Source organism: Colobus angolensis, unplaced genomic scaffold (genome assembly GCF_000951035.1).
Source record: "Colobus angolensis palliatus isolate OR3802 unplaced genomic scaffold, Cang.pa_1.0 Scaffold16, whole genome shotgun sequence".
Lineage (NCBI taxonomy): Eukaryota > Metazoa > Chordata > Mammalia > Primates > Cercopithecidae > Colobus > Colobus angolensis.
The window spans coordinates 10,017,691-10,040,646 of record NW_012114710.1 but is presented as its reverse complement, the minus strand read 5'-3'; the positions used below and the strand labels follow the sequence as shown (position 1 = coordinate 10,040,646).

Below are 22,956 nucleotides of genomic sequence, written 5' to 3'. Positions count from 1 at the left end.
GACATACATGTGTCATTTGATAACTGTCTTAAGTAAATATAAATCAAAAAGCATTTTCATTATTACTTCAACTATAAAAGCACAAATTCAGTAAGTACTTCAAATCTTGGAAGAATAACTTGAAAACTACAATAAGTATTGTAAAAAGTGAGGATGAATGTGACTGAACTTGAAGAAACTGTGGGACATAAATGAAAACAGACTCTTATCAGCACATAGGTCCTCTACATGTGGATGTGATTACACAGAGATGTGTAAAGTCTTAGTGATATCAGTATGGTCTTGAAATACTTAAATACCCTTCAAGACAAATTATACCTTCAACTTAACCACAAGTCAATGAATACATCCTATGATAGGATGTCTAAAGACCATGTGTATGTATATATAGCCAGAATATATATGCATATATATAGCCAGAATACTCCTATAGTAACTCTTAAGTACACAGTGATGGTCAGCAAGTGATACAATACTAAATACTTACTGGGAGCTTAGCCAAACAGTTGGATGGACAAGTCATGAACAACTGAAATTCATGATTACATTAAATAAGAAACACAGTTTCTAAACTGTCCAATATTTATTATTCATGCTTACTGTTTGGAATCAGGCATAACTACATTAGTTTTGAACCAAACAATGTTAAAATAGTCACATGCTTATACAATTACTTACAGGAATAACAAGAGTTAACTATATTTTAGGTACCTTCACATACTTCTTTAATATTTTGACTAACTAGTATGTTAATAGATGTCCATTCACTAGGTCATATATTTTACAAGTCTAAAAAATTCATATTATTATCCTAAAATACAACAGGCAATAAAAAGGTTTAATTATCATAAATTCCTATAAACTTCGGGAATAAACTTTTAAAGTTAAGCTCAACATTCACCTAATTGAATTGCTAATATTTCTGTAAACACCACTTTTTTTTTGGTCATACAGATATGTTATACTTGATCAATCTTTTTAAAAAGGTAGTACATATTTTCCTATCATGAATACTGTGGTCCTGAATATATATTTACAGTAACTTTTACTTGTGTATTTTGGATTATTTATTTGTGACAGATTTCTAAAGTTAAAAGTAATGAATAAAAATGTGGGAATATTTTAATATCTCTTGATACTTGTCTACAAATGATAGGGAATGTATCATCCCACTGTTACATGAGAATGCCATTATTGCTGCATTATAAATTTTAAGGCTTTGGTAATTCAAATGTTGAAAATCACCCTCTCCCCATATTTGAGAGTCACTACTGGCTCTGACTGTCCCTGCCAAGCAGGCTGCCCCTTTTCTTTCTCTGTCCTTATTTTTGGTGTTTCCTGCCACTTTTCTGTTGAACTCCAGTGTTCTCTCTTGGATAATGTATTTGAGGTATGGTTTTCTCATACATTATTTTTGTTCTTATAAGTGGATAAGGTGTCTATGAGATGCCTCTAGTCAGTCATTTTGGACCAGTCATACCTCATTTTAAAAATTAGTATTCCTTTTATTCTAATCGAACACTCTGTAATTGGTTATTTAAAAGATAATTTCCATTTTAAGTGCTCTTCTAAGTATGTCCTAGCCTGCTTTCAAGTGAATTCTTTAAAATACTTTTTCCTGTACTCTGCTTCTGACAAACCGGGTAATTCACTGTTCTTTATCAACCTTCCCAGCTTGACTGAAGACCATGAAGTACTCCATGTTACCTGCTTCTTTGTCTTGTTCATTTGATTTCCTAACATACAAATATTTTTCCTTCCATTATCTGTCAATCAAAATTGTATCTACATTTCAAGATCCATCATAAATGCTTCTTTTTCATGAAGTCATTCCATATCTTTCCCATCAGGCACAATTTATTTCTTCTTCAGACCTTCATATCATTTTAGGTACTCATTTAGGGATGTTTGCCTTGTGATGCTTCTTATAATTATATACTTTGTAATTTCCACAGTACCAGAAGAGTATTTGTTTTTATTTTGGAACAAAGAGTATCAATATTTGAAGGCAGTTTCAATAGAAGCTCTGAGCTCAAAATAGAATGAAATAAATTTCTTTACATCCCTTCCAGTTAGCTGTATAATATTTACATATTTGCTTTTTTATTCTCAAAATAAATATTCACTTTTATTTGCATGTTGTCTTCTACAAGTTATTGCATTATTCTAAGCAAGGTTATTAGACTTGTGTCTTAAAATAACTACTCCTGGTACCTTAGAAGAGGAAAAATTAGACCTATGCGAAATAATCCCATTTCCAAAGGTTCTTTAATATAATAAAAGCTGTGAAGAGGCCATTTATTGCTTTGTTATCTTATCTCTGCAACCATTTAGACTTTATAAAGAGATTCCATAAATTAATCCATCTGGCTTAAAATTTATGTAACTTTCCTATATTTCCTAGGCTTCCATATAAGGGCCTGAGAAAAAAATTGACCATCAAAGAGTTTTATTAGTGTTTCTTTTTTTTTTTTTTTTTTTGAGACGGAGTCTCGCTCTGTCACCCAGGCTGGAGTGCAGTGGCCGGATCTCAGCTCACTGCAAGCTCCGCCTCCCGGGTTCACACCATTCTCTTGCCTCAGCCTCCTGAGTAGCTGGGACTACAGGTGCCCGCCACCTCGCCCGGCTAGTTTTTTATATTTTTTAGTAGAGACGGGGTTTCACCGTGTTAGCCAGGATGGTCTCGATCTCCTGACCTTGTGATCTGCCGGTCTCGGCCTCCCAAAGTGCTGGGATTACAGGCTTGAGCCACCGCGCCCAGCCCCATCAAAGAGTTTTATCTTATTCCTCAATAGACAGAATTCTAAGGAAAAAAAAAAAAAAAAAAAGTTGATCTTCAAATATTTTATAAAATTCTTTGGAGAGAAATACTATAGAGAATCATTAATTAAGCTTTCATTTATTCGACGAGTATTTTTGCTAAATGTCTAAAATTATCCAGGCTGTGTGATATGAGCTGGAGATACAGAGAGCAGTCAGAGTTTCTTCTCTCAAGAGGTTACGGTCTATTGACAGAGACTGAAAACAAAGAGTGCCATGGCAAAAATTCTGTGAAGAAAGATAGCAGAGGAGGCCTGTTAATTAGGCTGGATGAGGGCAGGGCTGAGGTCAGAAAAGGCTTCCCTGGTAGATAGATAACACTTAAACTCAATTTTATAGGGCAAGGAGGGATTTGCCGCTGACAATATGACCTTATTCATCCAATTATAGTTCCTTGAAACTTTTAAGTCCTTCTAGAACAGCTGATTTTAGCTGAAGGTCTTTGTACCAGAGAGTGGGAAATCTTTAGCAAGATTCACAATCATGCTTGCTTTAATCAAACTTTGTAATTGGCCTTTAACTTTTCAAAAAGTCACTATCAAAATGATTAAACTTTCCCTAGTATTTTTAATTCTTTTGTAATGCCTTTTGTTCATTAATAAAAGTATAGTTAAGAGCTATTTTCAAATATGGGGTCCTGCACTAGGAGATTTCTCAAGTCCTTATAAGAATAGTTCTTTGACTTTTCATGTAATAGAAGCTAGGTATATAAACACTTCTATGAAACTTATTCCTAACCAACTTGATTTTGATAAATTCCTTTACCTTTGCAGAGTCTGGGAATCATTATTTAATGGGCTGGAAATCAGTGTTATTTCCTTATTGTCTGATTTTTCTTAAATGCTTGTATTTTTCTTAAAAAATACATGAAATCATTTTATGTATTTTGAATGTTTGAATAAGGAATCCATGCTATTTGTTTCTTCTCACTGGTTAAATATTTCGAATGCTTATATTTATCTTGCATTATTAACAAATGTCTTTTTTCTCACAGTTCCTACATTTAACACCACTTTGTGCTCTGTTAGTAATATTTTAATTGTTCTTTGAGAGCTTAACTAGATAGTAATCTTTTTTAGACAGTTTTTATAGTATTTAATAATTTGTCTATAAATTTTGGGATTTATGTCAAATATTCTTTGAATTCTATTTTGAGACGCTTTTGTAAATTCAGTTTCTGCTAAATTTTATACTTTTCTCTGAACTCTTCATTTTAACTCCATTTATATTGTTAAATTTTTTGTTTGAATAAGGATCCTTTTCCTTTTTTATTATCCTCTAGTACATCTATACAGAAGTCACCCAAAATTTCATCTCACTCTGCATATATGTCTGAAATTTAAAAAAAAAACTTTTATTTTCAAATTTCTTCTAAAATAATTTTGATAGATTTATGAATACACCAACTATGTTAATTTAAGGAAATAATTGAGGGTCAATTTCTGAACTCTGTTACAAATACTGTATTAGTCCATTTTCACACTGCTGTAAAGGAATACCTGAGACTGGGTAATGATTTATAAAGAAAAGAGGTTTAATTGGCTCATGGTACCACAGTCTGTATAGGAGCCATGATGCTGGCATCTGCTCAACTTCTGGGGAGGCCTCAGGAAACTAACAATCATGGCAGAAGGTGAAATGGGAGCCAGCACTTTATATAGCTGAGAGCAGGAGGAACAGAGAGAAGAGGGAGATGCCACAGAGTTTTAAACAACGGGATTTCAAGAGAAATCTATCACTAGAACCGCATCGAGAGGATGGTGCTAAACCATTCATGAATGATTCACCCCCATGATCCAGTCAGTTCCCACCAAGGCCCCATCTCCAACACTGGGGATTACAATTCAACATGAGATATGGGCAGGGGCACAGATCCAAACCATATCGAATGGCAAGAATTCTTTTAATTCTCATTGAGGTGTATGAGATCTATAAAACTAACATACATTTGTACATATATATTTATATATACATTTTATATATACACATAACTACATAAATACGCACATGCAAATTACATGCACAGAGCACTCCTATGTGTGTATGTATGTTTGTATGTATGTGTGTATCCTTCAGATGTTAGAATACATATGAAAACTTCCAGAAATTGATGTACTTTGTAACTTTTGATGAGTTACTTTATCATTCTGAGCCGTGGTTTCTTCATCTGAAATATGCACTAACAATGTATGATTTTCTGGGTTATTGGAAGAATTAGTGTTAGAACATGTAGCACAGTGCATGATAAGCATTTCATGCTTGGTATGTGACATTTACTCTTCATGGCATGTTTGGTGTATATGAATAACAGGAATAGCTGTTTCTAGATTTAAGAAATCTAGATTAAAACGTTGCTTCTTAATGAGTCATTTATTTAGGAATAGCCCATCAACCCATTTGTCATTAAGATCTGAAAACATTAACTTCTATTTTATGGAGAACATCTAGTGAAAGGTATACTTACAGTTCTAATCAAGCACTATTATTTTGCTCAGTAATTAACAATGTCTTTTTTACAAGTCTATTTAAAAAGAGACTTATTTGTAACATCTCAGGAAACTTACAATCATGGCAGAAGGCAGAATGGGAGCCAGTACTTCATATGGTTGAGAGCTGAAGGAAGAGAGAGTATGAGAGGGTGCCACATAAGTTGTTCTCTTAGGAACAAGTAACTCATACTACCAAATCTCTTTCTAGACTTGTTTTTGTATTATAATGTTTATATCTTAAACATGCATTCATAGGCAGACATATATTTACTTTTATTTTAAACTTTTTAAATGAACATATATTACTTTGTAATATATTTTTTAACTGAAAATGACACATGCTAAATAACACATTGTAGTCTTATTTTATCATAATTGAAATAATATCCCTAAGCAATGTATTTCAAGAATGAGACAGAGAGGGGAGGGGAGGGGAAGAAAGAGAGTATTCTATGTCAAATTACAAAGACTAGTATCGTCATGTGGAACTGCCACTGGTTGTCTTCAAATACTGGCTCAACCACTACTGGCTCATCAAGCCTGGGAAGGATGTTTAATTTTTCACTGCTTTCAGTTTCCGCAGTTGTAAAGTTGAAGCAATTATAGTGCCTGATTCATAGGGTTATAATATGTGTAGTATAGTGTCTGACATATAATAAAATGTTCACAACCAAGAAAGAGTCAAACAATATTTGCTGTCATCTTGTGAACACTAATTATTTTCTCCAGTTTTTTTTCTCCATTATATTTGCATAAGCTTCCATTTAATTGATATATCATAGCATCAGGACATTTCACCCCTAAACACTTCAGAGTGTATCTAGGATTCAATATTTGTTTCTGACACTTTATTTTTAAGGCAAAATTTATATACAGTGATGTGCATATATATCTCTCTCTCTCTCTTAAATGTATCACTTGATGAGTTTAGACAAATACTGTATCCCAGATCCATAGCAAGCTATCGAACTTTACCATCACCCCAAAAGTTCTGTTTATACTTCTTCTCAGTCTCTTGTCTATCCCATAGGGGCAATGGCTCTCTTTTTTTTTTTTTTTTTTAATTCTCACTATGAATTAGATTCACATGAATAATTTAAAACTTTATAATGAAATTAGACAGCATGTACTCTTTTGTGAAAACTTTATTCCAATTAACATAATGCTTCTGAGATTTATCAATGTTGTATGAATCAATAGTTCATTCCTTTTCATGGCTGAGTAGTATTCCATTGCAGGGACATACCAGAGCTTCTTTACATATGTTCTTCCAGATGGACACCTGAGCTTTTTATAGCATTGAACTATTATGATAAAGCTGCTAGTAACATCCTTGTACAAGTCCTTTTTGGACATCTACTTTTATTCCCCCTGAGCAAATACCTAAGAGCTGAATTACTGGGACATAGTTTAGAAGTATGTTTCATTTAAAAAACAAAAAAAACTGCCAGATATTTTTGCAGAGTAATTGTATAATTTATACTCCCACCAACAATGTGTGAGAATTTTAGATGTCTCACATCCATGCCAATATCTGATTCTTTCAGTTTTTAAACTTTTGGTTATTGCAGTCTCCCTCCTCTGTTTCCAAATAAATGCACTTATTCAAAAATTCGGATTTGTATAAGTATGGGTGATTCTTATTTTTTCTTGTGCCTTTTCAGTAAGTTTAATTTTGTAAAAGCATTTTTAGCAATAAATTCAGCATTTTATGAAATTAAAAAATCAATTTAGCTAAAAAGAGTTGTGTATGTATTTGTGCAAATTATTACAGTACTTGTAGCTTGCGATACAATTTCAGGGACTTCTTTACATTGAAATGCAAATATACTGTATGCCAAACCAACTGGAGTAAAGATAATGGTTTCAGAGAAATGTGTTGGATGATGAAATAAATAATCTGAATTATGATGAAGAAACTACAAAAGAGATTCCTGTGAGATATTTGAATATTTATGCTTTTCATATTAAACACAGTTTTTTCTGAAGTGATATTATGTAATATGAGGTTTTTAACATTATTGTTAACTAATTTAATTACTATTATTAGATACAGTCTTTTCATCTACATCTTTAACATTTCACTAATTTAAATTGGCCAAAACTTTTAAGATAATCTTTGCATTGGTAAAATTTGGTTATGTATATTAGTTTTAAAATTCATTTAAACCCTTTAGTAGTAACTACAACAATTACATTCAGTGAATAATTGACAAAATAACACATTTAAAATACATGTAGAGGCCGGGCGCAGTGGCTCAAGCCTGTAATCCCAGCACTTTGGGAGGCCGAGAGGGGTGGATCACGAGGTCAGGAGATCGAGACCATCCTGGCTAGCACGGTGAAACCCCGTCTCTACTAAAAAATTCAAAAAATCAGCCGGGCAAGGTGGCGGGCGCCTGTAGTCCCAGCTACTCCGGAGGCTGAGGCAGGAGAATGGCGTAAACCCGGGAGGCGGAGCTTGCAGTGAGCTGAGATCCGGCCACTGCACTCCAGCCTGGGCAACAGAGCGAGACTCTGTCTCAAAATATAAAATAAAATAAAATAAAATAAAATAAAATAAAATAAAATAAAATAAAATAAAATAAAATAAAATAAAAATAAAATAAAAAACTTAGCATGACAATCTTTGATCTGGACATTGATCCTAGGAATATATTACACAATGAATGCAACACTGGGACTAAAAATCAGTCCTCCTCCTGCCTCCTAGACTAGCACTTGATCCATTTATTATACAGGCATTCCTCAGAGAAATTTCAGGTTTAGTTCCAAAGCACTGCAACACAATGAATATCATGATAACGTGAGTCACACACATTTTTTGGTTTCCCAGTGCATATAAAAGTTATGTTTGCATTATCATGTAGTCTATTAAGTATGTGATTGCATTATGTTTAAATATATATATACCTTAATTTATAATACTTAATTGCTTAAAAAAATAGTAATGACCATGTGAACCTTCAGTGAGTCCTAATCTTTTTCTGGTAGAAGGTCTTGCCTCAATGTTGATGGCTACTGGCTATTCAGGCTGGAGGTTGCTGAAGATTGGGGTGGCTACAGCAATTTCTCTCTCTCTCTCTCTCTCTCGATGGGGTCTTGTTGTTTTTGCCAAGGTTGAACTTGAACTCCTGGGCTCAAGTGATTCACCCACCTCAGTCTCCCAAGTAGCTGGGACTTCAGGCATGCAACACCATGCCCAGTTTGACTGTGGCAATGTCCTAAGAATATGGCAACGAAGTTTTCTGCATCAATTGACTCTTCTTTTTACAAAAGATTTATCTGTAGCATGTAATGCTGTTTGATAGCATTTTACCCATAAAACATTTCAAAATTTGAGTCAATTCTCTCAAACCCTGCCCAACTGCTTTATCAACTAAGTTTATGTTACATTCTAAATCTTTTTTAAAATTCAGTGTTCACAACCTACTCATCAGAAGTAGATTTCATCTAAAGAAACTGCTTTCTTTGTTCACCCATAAGAAGCAACTTTTTGTTTGGTTTAAGTTTTATCATGAGATTGCAGCAATTCAGTCACATCCGTAAGTAAGCTCCACTTTTAATTCTAGTCATCTTGCTGTTTCCACCACATCTGCAGTTTCCTTCTCCACCAAAGCCTTGGACCCGTCAAAGTCATCCTTGAGGGTTGGAATCAACTTTTCCAAACTCCTGTTAGTGTTGATATTTTGACCCCTTCTCATGAATCACAAATATTCTTAAAGGCATCTAGAATAATGAATCTTTTCCAGAAGGTTTTCAGTTTACTTTGCCCAGATCCATCAGAATAATTATGTCTATGGTAGCTATAGACTTATGAAATGTATTTCTTAAATAATAAAACTTAGAAGTTGAAATTACCTCTTGATTGATAGGTTGCAGAATGAATGTTGTGTTAGCAGGCAGGAAAACAATATTCAACTACTTACACAGTTCCATCAGAGTTCTTGGGTAACCAGATGCACTGTCAATGAGCAGTAGTATTTTGAAAGGAGTCTTTTTCTGAGTAGTTGATCTCAACAGTGGGCTTCAAATATTCATTATAGAATGCTATAAAAAGATATGCTGTCATCTAGGCTTGGTTGTTCCATTTATGGAACACAGGCAGAGTAGATTTAGCATAATTGTTAAGGGCCCTAGAATTTTTGGAATGGTAAATGAGTAGTGGCTTCAGCTTAATGTCACCAGCTGCATGTCACAGTCAGCTGACCTATGTGTCACCATCACCAGCTGTATGTCATCATCAACCTCTCCTTTGAAACTTTGAAGCCAGGAATTGACTTCTTCTCTCTTTTAGCTAGAAAGTACTAGATAGCATCTTCTTACAATAGAAGGCTGTTTCATCTACATTGAAAATCTGTTTAGTGTAGCCATCTTTGTCAATTACCTCAGCTCGTCTTCTGGATAACTTGATGCAACTTCTGCATCAGCACTTGCTGTTTCACCTTGCACTTCTATGTTATACATATGGCTTCTGTCTTTAAACCTCATGAACCAAACTCTGCCAGCTCTCAGCTTTTCGTCTGGAGCTTCCTCACCCTCTCTTAGCTTTCCTGAAATTGAATGGAAATAGGGCCTTGCTCTGGATTAGGTTTGGTTTACGAGAATGCTGTGGCTGGTTTCATCTATCCAGACCCCTTAAACTTTCTCAGTATTGCAGTGAGGCTGTTTTGCTTCCTTATCATTCGTGTGTTCACTGTCATAGCACTTTTAAATTTTTACAAGAACTGTTCCTTTGCATTCACAGCGTGGCTTACTATATAGTGTAAAAGGCTTAGTATTCAGCATATCTCATCTTCCAACAAGCCTCTCTTACTGAGGTTAATCATTTCTAGCTGTTGATTCAAAGTAAGAGTCGCATGACTCTTCCTTTCACTTGAACACTTAGAGGCCATTTTAGAGCTATTAATTGGCCTAATTTTAACATTGTTGTGTTTCAGGGAGTAGAAAGGCCTGAGGAGAGGGAGAGACATGGGGAAACAGCCATTGAATAGGGCAGTCCAAACATGCACAACATTTACCAATTAAGTTCATTGTCTTATATGTGCATAGTTTGCTGTGCCCAAAACAATTACATCAATGGTTACATCAATGGTAACATCGATGATCACTGATCACAGATCACCACAACAGATACAGTAATAATGAAAAAGTTTGAAATATTGTGAGAATTACCAAAATGTGACACAGAAACAGAAAGTGATCACATGCTATTGGAAAAATGGTGCTGATAAACTTGCTAGATGCAAGGTTGCACAAATCTTTGATGTGTAAAAAAATGCCGTATCTGTGAAGCACCGAAAAGCAAAGCACAGTAAAACGAGATATGCTTGTATTGTGTTGCCTGGAAGGAAGTCTAGTTTAAGCTCAGACATCCAAGCAAGAATAACCTTTGCTTTAAAGAAGCATGTGAATCACTCTCCCATGGTCCCCGTGTATGAATTGTGACTAAGAAAGTCACACTAATTAGCACTCAGGTTAGAAAAAAAGCAGACATGGCAAGCATTTGATGACTTTTAGGACATTTTAAAAAAAGATTGTCCCTGAAAATGAAATTTGTAAAGTTTCTATTTCTAGCAAGTTAATAAGCAAAGTGTACGAAAATATCTCCTGACAGCACTTGAGTAATTTGCTTCAATCTTAGGAAGTAATGTAAATAAGATATGGAGAAAGACACCATCCTATTCTTACCCCCTTCCAGGCTTCAGAAGAACTGCAATTAATTTAAGGTACATTAGAAATATTCACAAATGAGTATGTCTTTCAGACCTACAGGCACACAGTTTAACTTTAGGAATTGGGGTTAGATGACAGATTTTAGAGATTTATGTTTTGGAGTAGGACATCTTTGGGAAAAACTCTTCTTTCTAGTAATAATCAGTCACCTTCTCCAGACTCTCTCCATTGTTAAGTTCTATAAGTGATTGTCATCATGTCCAGAGCAAAAATAAATGAATATTAAGTGTAGATATATATTGTTATTTATATAAAATAGGAAAAATGGCATTTTGTGTATTGGAGGGTCATGAACATTAAAAAACATTCAACAGCTTTTCTGGTCCCATTTTTCTCACAATGTCTCAAATCTATTAATATTTGTATGTTATGTTTTCTTCCCCTAGAACCTATCAGGCTTTTCTGGACCCATTTTTCTCACAGTGTCTCACCTCTATTAATAATTTTATATAATCATGTTTTATTCCCCTAGAACCCATCAGTTCTATGAGAGGATAGCAACTATATGTAATTGTCTGAAAAGAAGAATCCAAATGTATAAACATGCTTTTGTTATTCTTGTTATTTGAGTAAACTATTTGAAAATGCCTATTACATTAAATTCATTGTTATAGAATACACTGAAAGAAATATGTTGAAAGTACCATAAGTGCAATATATGTATTAGTCATATCTATATCAAGGAGCCTGAGCAATGGTGTATATTTTTTGGCTTTGTTTTTTTCAGTGATTGCAAATGATGGATTTTATGTAATACTGAAAGGCCTAGCTCGACCTCAAACAAATGTGTATAAAAATCTGATTGAAGGAAGTGATTCACCAGTCTCATTCATACCTCAGAGTTTCCACAGCTTCATTTTGAGTGAAAAATTCAAAAACTCTACACTTGCTGAGATGTACCTACCTTCATATGACTCAATGGTAAGAGATGAGTATTTGCTTTTTCCACAAGTAACAAGATAACGTGCTTTTGTAAAACTTTATCTCTTCAAGACATTAAGATCCAGTATCTTTAGAGTCCTGAAATATTTAAGGTAATATAGCCTTTAAAATATAAATGATATTATTAATATTGACATTTGACTAAACATTTTTGATAAAGGATGCCTTCAACAGCATCCTGACCACTGGCAAGGTTTGTATGGTGTATTTGATAACAGACAAGGTTGATGTGGCTGGATCCCTGAAAGAGGGATAATAGTAGTTTCAGATAAGGGAGAGAGAATAGGTGATTTGAGGAGAGAGAGACAGGAAGGCCAACTGATTATGAAGGACCTTTAAATCAAGTCAAGAATGTGTGTTTATTATGTTTGTCACAAGAGCAATGCTATGATAGTCAAGTAGTTAATTTCATTACAATCAGAAATTCTTAATTGAGGAAAATCTTTTGCATCTATATAATATTTCAAGACTATCAGCTGGTCAAAAATGAAAAGTTCCATATCTTTGTAAATCTCTGGATACTCCACATACGATAGAGGTCTGAATTGACTAGAATTGTGGCTGATAGTCAGTTCTCAATTTAGGGTGATCAAAATGTCCACAGTAGAAAAGAGTCAAATAACTAATTAAAACCAAATTATTTAGCATTATGGGGTACAATCAGAAAAATCCAGAACTAATATCACATTCAAGAGCATGGATCATACCCAGAAAGAAAGACAAGGATAAAAATAAACAAGCCTGTAAAAGTGTATTATTCATTTCACATGAATGAATGATGTTTCTTCTTGTTAGGGATGGAAAAAAATGCATTTGCCATGTCAGTGGCCACATATAATGGACCTAATGCTATTTTAATCTGCTCTAGCAAATATGCCACGGTTAGCACAACAGCTATAATTAGGGCTGTTTCCTGATTGAATTTCTGGTAGTTGAATTCAGTCTTCAAAGACCTTTTTTTTTTGAATGTTCAAACTCATATATTAAATGGGGATATGATGGGAATCACCAGATCTGCATTCTGCTTTAGGTCTTTAGGAGCAGTACTAATTTCTGGCATTCCACCTGAGATGTGATATTGTTTTCAATTCCCTATCTTGACTAGAGTGGGGAAAAGGGTAGAGAGAAGTTTCAGAGGCTTCCACTTAATCTTTACTGTGATAGCTCTTACTGCACAGACCAAGAAACCAATGTGGAAACTCTACCCACTACCACGTATCCATTTAAATTATGCTTTTAGGGACCACGGATATTGCCCGTGGGGTAGGCTTATGGACCCAGTGAAGCCACTGGGAACCAAACCTGAACCAAAACTCTACTTCTTAGAAATTCTGCCTATTTATTCTCTGTAACAAGTGACCATGATGACATTTTATGTACCAAGGCTTTAATGTCACTATCTCAAATTTTAGAGCTCCACTTCTCCATCTGGGCCCCAGCCTTAGAATAAAATAATTAAAAAAAAATACTTGCCAAGGTTGAGACTGCTGTAGCAGAGCTCCAGAGAGCGTAGATATGAATATATTTCTATGTGCATATCTATCTATCTCTCTATCATCTATGTATCTGTCTACCTACCCACCTACCAATTAATTATCTACCTACCCGTCTATTTATATTCCAAGTCAGATTCTCGGATTTTTCTGCCCTCTAACTGTTGAAAATGAGAGTTTCTTTATATGCAGTCAAAGAACCCTTGCATTAGATAATTCATCTTAAATGGGTGATTAATTTTCCTCTTCCTTTTATTGTATTCCTTTAGTGCACTGAGAGCTCCAGGCAGCAATCATCTTATGCCATGGTCCTTATAAATACTCATTCTACAATATCTCAAACATCTGAGATATTCTACCTTCCAGTGCATTCCCTTCTACTAGTACTTAATGCCTGCTTAACATCATTAAAATTTTATCAGTGGTACTGATACAGCGTGTCAGAGACTACCAGTGCTCCAGTGATAGATTTGTATTGCTCCCTGGCTGGCAGGCAGTTAAGCTCTACAACATTTTTTCTACTTTAGTAGAATATTTTGAAACAAATGAAAAGATAGAAATCAAGGCAGACAATTTTAACTTGCATCAACTCTGTGGTTTTTGTTGTTAAGTTTGCAGAAGGACAAGCGTATGATTATTGATAAATTTATTTCACATTGCTAAAAACTTAAAGTACCCTTGCTAACCCTGTGCCCTGTAGAAATTATGAGTTTAGCTGGTGTTATGAAACATGCTGATCTTTCCCTATTTTAAAAATTTCCCTTTTTGTGTATTTACTTAGTGGGCCTTTTTCAAATAAAAATATTACTATTTCCAAAGATTTGTGTCTAGGAGAGTTTTATAGTTTTGCACACGTAAAGGGCTATATTTTTCTTTCTCCCATTTTTTGGCTTTTTTTTTTTTTTTTCAAACCATTATTTGCTTTTTTATTGCATTGTAACAGAGAACCAAACAACTAAGAAGAAGAAAAAAGTTGTAACATTTTCATGCTTCTATTTTACCCTCCAACAGTTTGGTATACAAATGGAGATCATTTGAGTATAACAAACATAAGGTGAAAAACATCTAATCCAAGGATCAAATTTATTTCTGATGAGGTAATGTATAGTTCTGAATAAAAATTATTAAAGCTCCAAGCATCTGCAGTTCTTCCTCTTTACTACACACTGGATGAAAAATGAGTGTGGTATAAATGTACAGTGAAACAATATTTTTGCTTTTCTCAACATAGATTTACACATTGAAACTGAAAACTTTTTCATTAGAGTTAATTATGTAAGGAAAGAGATAAAAAATTACACATTTATTTACAAGATCACCAACTTAGTGCTTCTAAGTAGCTTTAAAATCTTTCATTAATTTTATTTTTTCTAATTAGTCTTACAACTTTTAAAATTATAATAATAAATACATTCACATTTCTTAGAGACATCTCAGCATAGATATAGTGTGGTCTATGCCAAAACACACACACACATACACACACATGCACTTCTATATTTTATATTTATATACTTCTATATTTAACATATATTGCTATCTGCAATAAAACATATTTTACTAAAATCTATTTTTGCTGTGATTAAATTCAGCAAAATTATAAAAGCAAATTATTAAGTTGAAGATTCTCAATAATTATTAAAATAACTTTCTAGTTTGTTAGTAGTAGTTTTCTTTGAAATACATTTGGAACTATGTGGAAAAAACTGATAAAAATATTTAATATATTCAACAAGCAGGGCCCAGTAAGAGTAAAATTATAAAATAGTAATTTGGTTTTTTTTTTTACACCAAAGGTTTCAAACAAGTGGTGTAGTATTACTCTTCCATGATACCTGGATCCTAGCACCTCAATCAGATCCTAGGTATTAATGAATAACCTCACTCTTTTTGGTCTTACAAATTCCAGTCCTGTTTATGTCAAATTTTCAAACTTTCATGTTTGATACTCAGCTTATGCCTTATTGTGCCATAGAATCCAGCAGCGGGAAGCATAATTTAAATTGGTCTATCCTCGCTTCTTACTTTGCATGCTCTTTACACACTACCTTGGTTTTCTGGTTCTTTTCAGTGAGGAAAGGAAGGAGGCTGGGAATTAAACGCAAAATGGTAACGGGACCTTCTGTGATTGCATGTCCAAATGTAGGCTGGTTTCCTCAGGGTGTTGCTCCTCCTGCAGTCCCCTGGAGCGGGTCTTGCCTCCCAGAGGGCTTTTTAATACCGTACCCTTGATCCCTGGCTTCAGGCAGTGACCCCTTGAATCTCTTTTTAGGGTCGATTCATCCTTCCAGGAGGTTCTCCAGGGTTCTTCCCTTTTCATGCAGTTTAGCTGGATACTTTTTGTGTGTCCCCCCAGTTAATGGGTTAGGGAAAGTTTCAAGTTTACTCCACTACATTTCTGTGTCCTCATTCTGAGCCCAGAGGTCACTGGGAATAGAGGAGAAAGAAAACTTCAGTACTCTAAAAATTGTCATGAAGCAGGTATCTTTCGATCTTTGCTGTCAACTTCCTGATCTCATTTCTCAAGAGGATCTGGAATTTACAGTTGAAAGAGTTTGTGCTCATTTGAGACACTACTTGAAATTATGGACTTTGAATCTTATACTTACAATAGCATTCAGCACAAAAATCTGTACATGGAAGTTTTTTTTTATTTTTTATTTTTATTTTCTTATTTATTTATTTTTTTGAGACGGACTCGCGCTCTGTTGCCCAGGCTGGAGTGCAGTGGCACGATCTCAGCTCACTGCAAGCTCCGCCTCCTGGGTTCACGCCATTCTCCTGCCTCAGTCTCCCGAGTAGCGGTACTACAGGTCCGCCACTACACCTGGCTAATTTTTTTGTGTTTTTAGTAGAGACGGGGTTTCGCCTTGTTAACCAGGATGCTCTTGATCTCCTAACCTCGTGATCCGTCCTCCGCGGCCTCCCAAAGTGCTGGGATTACAGGCGTGAGCCACCGCGCCGGGCCCATGGAAGATTTTTGAATGGATAACAGTGAAAGTGTCTAGCAGGGTGTCTCATACTAACCCTGGAAAAATAATTACAGCCTTGCTACTTTGGTCTAGAAATGAGATTACAAGGGCATGGAATACACAGTGATTCAATTCTTAGTTTTTGCCTATGTAAAAAAATAGTTTAAGTTATGTATCAATACCAGTGCATTAAAAAAAACAAAATGACATTTATTTGTGATCATTTTGGAAGCTATAATAATACCATTTATTTTCTTGGTAAGATAGGAAAAGGCAATGGTTCTACCTCTCTTTGCAACTGTGTAAGTTGGGGAACCAGAGATAATAAGCATATGTAGAGAATGTAAGTCAAAAATAAAATTCTAAGCCCCCAGCCAACTGAATAGACCCCTCATCTCAGCCAAGAACATTACAAAGTTAACCTGAAAAAGTAGTTGAGGACATAATTGCCAGGGGGGTCAGACATTCCTTATTATACCCTCTTGCTTTTGGTATTCAGGCACAACTGACCAGCATTAATGTTAAAACAGAGACCTTAAGACTGACAAAACACTCTTTGTAGCGGTAAAATACCAACATGACAGATGGCAGGCCCTGGAAGATATTGAAGTATTTTACCCCAAAATATATTTCTCTGACATATTGTGAAATGGCCCTGCAAAGCTGTCTCCTGTGGGGAAAATCTACATTCTGTAGAAAATTGCCTTCCCTTTCCAGGTCTTTTTCCTGATACAAGAGAAAATTAGCTAAGAATCTGGCCCCTTTTTAAGTCTGACAAGAAACATTTACAATCTATTATGTCTGAAGCCTGCTACCTGGAGGCTTCATCTGCATAGTAAGAACCTTGGTAGCTACAACCCTTTATATTAATGCAGATGCTTTATATTAACCCTTTATATTAATTAACCCTCTTCTATTGATTCAAGGTCTTTAAATAATAGCTTAACTCTTTCAACTGATTGCCACTCAGAATGTCTTTGAATCCAGCTGTGACCTAGAAGGCCCCTCTTGGAGTTGTCCCACCTTTTCAGATAGAACCAATGTACATCTTACATGTATTGATTGAGGTTTTATGTCTCCTTAAAATGTATAAAACCAAGCTGTAGTTCAACCACCTTGGGCACATGTTCTTAAGACCTCTTGAGACTTTGCCTTGTGCCACAGTCACTTATATTTGGCTCAGAATAAATCTCTTCAAATATCTCAGAGTTTAGCTTTTTTCATAGACAATAATTTAATTGCTCATGGCATAAACTTAATTGTTGATATTTATATTAATTCTTAATGGGAATAAATCCCAACTCAAAAGTATTCTTTATTTTCTTGTATCAATTACTAGCTAGTGAGTCAATAACAAAAAAATCTGAAAAAGGACAGGGTGGAGGGAGGAAATGTGGTGAAATCAACCTTCTGCCAGTATGTATATTTCCTTAATTTACAGTAAAGATATTTTGAGCAAATTAATCACTAAACCATCAGATCCTAACTTTTCCATTTCCCAAATACAAAATATTTCTAACCTGTGTTATCAGCACAACCTGTATTATTCAAGCCGACGATAATGGAGCCATGAGTATTTTATGCATACTGCCTAGTACATCTGAAGTTTTATCAGATATCTAGAGAAAATTCAGAAGGCATTGATAAATGGTGCCTCCAACTAAAAAAAGAATATCTCATTTCATAAAGCAGTTGAATAGCAATTCCATCTTCAGATCCTGGATAAAATTCAACTAATTATTTTCGAACAAGAACATATTCCAATTAATTTTAAGTTCTGTGTCAAGCAGACTATTGGGATATCTTGGAAGAGTAAAGGCAAAGTCATGTTGGATAAGGACAAGGAATTTAAGATATTTAATTCTGCTGCCTCCAGATTTCTGATAATGGGTGCTGCCTGACCTTCTGTGTACACCATTCCCTGTGGTCAGTGCTCCATATTCTTTTACTTGCCTCTTCATTATCCAGCATTCTTCACAGATTCATTCCCAGTGTGGTCTTACCTTGGTTCCCTACATCTTTTACCTCATTTATTTGTGGGCATTTTAAAAAATGGTGTTTTATAGAGCATATTTTTAATATGCAACACAACTCCATTAAAAACCAAAATGAAAGGCAATTAGAAAAAGAAACTAAAGTTTTCAATTTAAGAAACACATATAAATTATTCTTGATGCAAAACAGGAGTCACAATAAAGAATCAAAACTATTTCAATTAAGCAAAAACATATAAATATCACATATCAAAACAAAAATACCATGAATCAAAACTTGTAACATATATATGCAGTGAAAAAAGATACAGAATGTGATTTGCTATTTAATATTGATCTACATGTGATCGGAGTATAAAGTTTACGTTTTGTTTTTTAATTTAAAAAAACTTTGTACAAATTTATGGGGAATATGAAACCCAAAAATTTGAGGCAAGTCTCAGTTAATTTAGAAAGTTTATTTTGCCAGGGTTAAACATGCATGCCCGTGACACAGCCTCAGAAGGTCCTGATGACATCTGCCCAAGGTATTCAGGGCATAGATTGGTTTCATACATTTTAGGGAGAGACGAGACCTCAATCAATATATGTAAGAAGTACATTGGTTCCATCCAGAAAGGTGGGGACAACCTGAAGTAGGGAGGGGGCTTCCAGGTCAGGGGTAGGTGAGGGACAAATGGTTGCATCCTTTCATGTTTCTGATAAACCTTTCCAAAGGAGGCAATCAGATATGTATCTATCTCAGTGAGCAGAAGGATGACTTTGAATACAATGGGAGGCAGGTTGGCCCTGACAAGTTGCCTGCTTGACTTTTTCCTTTAGCTTAGTAATTCTGGGGTCCCAAGACTTTCCTTTCACAGTCCCATGTGCAATTTTGTTATAAGTATATAACTGATAGTGATCAAGTCAGGGTGTTTAGGGTGCCTAGCTCCCGAGTGTAATACATTTTTGTTTAACAATATCACCCTCCTTGCTTATCAGACGTTGAATTTATTCCTTGTAACTGTGTTTTTATGCCCTTTAACCCAATTCTCTTCATCTGCCCCTCCCCTCCACTTACTCATAGACATTTAAATGGTTTTTTGCTGCTTCTAGATGTCCCCAACTCATATCCCAGCCCCCAGTGTTAAGATGACTTCCTTTAAGTCAGGGATCTTATTTTTCTCTAACGCGTAGTATAGTACGCTAGGAGCTTTTAAGGTGTTCAATAAGAATAAATTGAATTAAATCCAGTTAAATTTAATTAGAGCCTTCAAAATGTCAAAGATGATCTGTGAAATGAGCTTTGATTCAACTAAATTGCAACTGATAGAGGATTTAATCTATATCGATTAAAGTTCAGTTATATTACATTTATTTTATTTAAATTGATGTTTAAAAATATATGATTATTTTATTCTTAAAATGTAAATGTTAGAATATTCAGATGTTCAAAACTAAAATGTCAATCAGGAAATATTTTTACTATAATAATGGCATTGGAACTTAGCATCTAATTATCTCTCTGATCATTAAAATATTTAATACAGATAGCTTATAATATATTTATAACATGAAGATATTTCTTAATCATCCCGACATATAGTTGCCTTTTGTTTTCATCAAGAGTTAAAATGTGTGGTGTAACTAAAAATAAACATTAGATCATAGTGAATTTACTACTGTTTAAAAATAAATAAAAGTAAAAATTATACTTTGTATAAGATTTTTACAACTCTTCTATTATAAAAGCAATAAAAGGGTTATGTTTATTGGTACATATTAAGTCTGTTTACCAATGCTTTTTTAATAACATCGTAAAATAAGAAGACTTCACATATAAACATTAACTCAGATATTTCATTTCAAATACATACACTTAAATAAAATTAAAGCTTTCGTTTCCTTAATCTTCCCCCCATTTTTTTAATACAACTGTTTCTTATTTGACTACATTTATGAAGACATCAAAATGTAATCAAGCTTGCTGTTGTTTATCTCATTATATTAAGTATTGTATTCAAAGATTAAATAATTTCAACTTTATGTAAATTAAAAATAAGTGTTAAATTTGAAGGTAGGAAAATAAGTGTAATTTCTGGTTTATGGATGTTTGCATGCCTTCTGTGAAATGCCTGATATTGTGTACTCATTTTACTTTTGTTTTCTTTGTCTTTTTACCTATTAATTTATAAGACTTTTGAGTATAGTAGTGATATAATTTTTTAATATACATGTGTTACAAATATGATTTTTAAAATATATTGTTGATATTCTCACTTTATCATTCTTTTATTATTATGGATATATTAATTTTTTGTTGTTGTTGTTAATGTTTGCTTTCCCATTATTGGCAGTATTTATGATAAGAAAACTAATAATAATTGAGTACTTACTATATGCCCATTTCATTTAAAGTACCACAGGTTCTTGGACTAATATCATATATCCATTGGTTTATTTTGCTTTAGTGCCTATTTTATCTTCATAAAATTTTCCAGAACTACTGCTTTAAGCCCATTGTTTTCAGTTTTGTGTTTTGTTGTTTTTTTGTAATTGCCTTGGGATTCTTTGCTCCTCTAATTTTTAAATTTTTCTGACAAACACAAAATGATGAAAAGATGAGGCAAGCTTGGTCTATAATTTTTACTCTGGCAAACCTGTTCTGTAATTTTTCCATTACTTCTGGAAAAAGCTTATTTATATTCATTTCCCATGTCATAATTTCCATTATCTCTTTCTGTCATTAATTAGACTGGGAATGAGAAGCTTTTGGGTTTGCAAAACTCAAAATGGATGATGCCAGTAACTATCAGAATTGTTGACAGCAACATAAGCTTTGAGTATAGTCTGTAACTTTTAAATATAGATTTTATTTCTTTTTGAGACTGAAAATCATTTCATGACAGTTGTTTGAGAATTTGGTCTTAATCTCTGTATCAGTTAAGAGAGGTTTGGTTTATGTTATCTAAATTATTACTAATGATTTAAACAATAAGAATATTTTTTATCTCATAGAAAGTCTTCGAGATAGATGACTTTAGGGATTAGTTAATTTAGAACCACAACAAAGTCACCTGGACACAGAGGCTCCCCTATCTTTCCATCCTGTCATTTTTAGAATGCTGAATTTCTTCCTCAGATTTGCACCTCAGTTGTTAGCACTCTTCCAGGCATGGGAGAGCAGCACTCCCCAATCTTTTTGGTACCAGGGATCAGTTTTATAGAAGACAATTTTTCCATGGACTAGGGGTGGGGGATGGTTTCGGGATGATTCAAGAGCATTACACTTATTGTGAACCTTGTTTCTATTGTTATTATATTGTAATATATAAATAAATAATTATACAACTTCTCATAATGTAGAATCTGTGGGAGCCCTGAGCTTGTTTTCCTGGAAGTAGACGGTCCTATCTGGGGGTAATTGGAGACAGTGACACCTGAATTATGTTGCATATGTCCAGTCTACTCCATAATCTTGTTTTGGTTACTGTCACTACAAAGAAAACCCTGCTTCACAAAGATAAGATATTGGAAACAGGAGCAGGCTTTTCAGTGCTTTTGTGGCAATCTCAGGATAATCTCCAGCTTGACTTTAATCCAGAACATATGGAGATTTGAAGTTGTCTCAAACATACTTTTAAGGCCACCATCATTTGTGATCTCAAGCAGTTGATTCTCTTCTAGCATGGACAAAGTCCATTCATCTGACTTATTCTAAAATGAGTTGCAGATCCATTCCTTCCCAGTTCAGTGCTCTTTTCTAGTTTGGAAGTAATGGTGAAACTCTTTTGAAAGTTGAGAAAGGTGATCATGGACCAGCTCGGAGTAAGAAGGCCCTGACTGAGTCTCTTTCAAAGTCTCTACTAATGTTTGAAACATGTCAGAAATCCCAGTCTTCCCTCATTGCCCTATAATTCCAGTTTGGCTTTGAATGCAACTACTTCATGTGATAGCTTGAACACAGTTGTCAGTCTTCCCTGAAGTGACACATTGAGTTCCTTGACCAGGTTGAATGTGTCACACAAGTAAGCAAGTTTTGCGATCCATTCTGCCTCACTGAAGTATGCTGCCAGGGGTGACTTTTTCTATAAGAAGTCTCTGGAATGGCTCTCATAACTCAAAAACTCTGGCTAGTGATCTACCTTTAGACAGCCCTCTCATTTCTGAGTATAAGAGAAGACGTGTTTGCTCTGCATCCATCTCCTCATAGAGTTGCGCAAACAGATGTGAGTTAAGGCCATTTAATGTGGTTGATAATTTTAATCACATCCTGCAAAATGTTGTTAAGTTCAGGTGACATGGCATTTTTCAGCTAGCCATCATTTCTCTGTGGGTGATATGGTGCATAGACTCATATTCAGAAGTGACCTCGTTGACCAGAGTGGTGAAACCAGAAAACTGTACAGTCATGACAGCCACTTCATCCATGCATACTTACACAAAATGAACAATTTTCCTGATATGTAATCATTCAAAGACTTGAATAGTTCTGCAGTTGTGGTGTTGTTGGTTGGCCAAAAAATTGTCC

The 22,956-nt window shown here is 34.5% G+C and overlaps 1 protein-coding gene across 2 annotated transcripts in view; it reads left to right on the top strand.

Annotated features, from left to right (window-relative positions):
• The window catches only part of CNBD1 (cyclic nucleotide binding domain containing 1), a 617,967-nt gene that overhangs the window by 374,261 nt on the left and 220,750 nt on the right, over nucleotides 1–22,956 (top strand). For both annotated transcript variants that reach the window (XM_011937078.1, XM_011937079.1), the window contains exon 6: nucleotides 11,773–11,966. In XM_011937078.1, coding sequence (XP_011792468.1) covers nucleotides 11,773–11,966 — 194 coding nt within the window. The remainder of the gene's footprint in view (nucleotides 1–11,772; nucleotides 11,967–22,956) is intronic.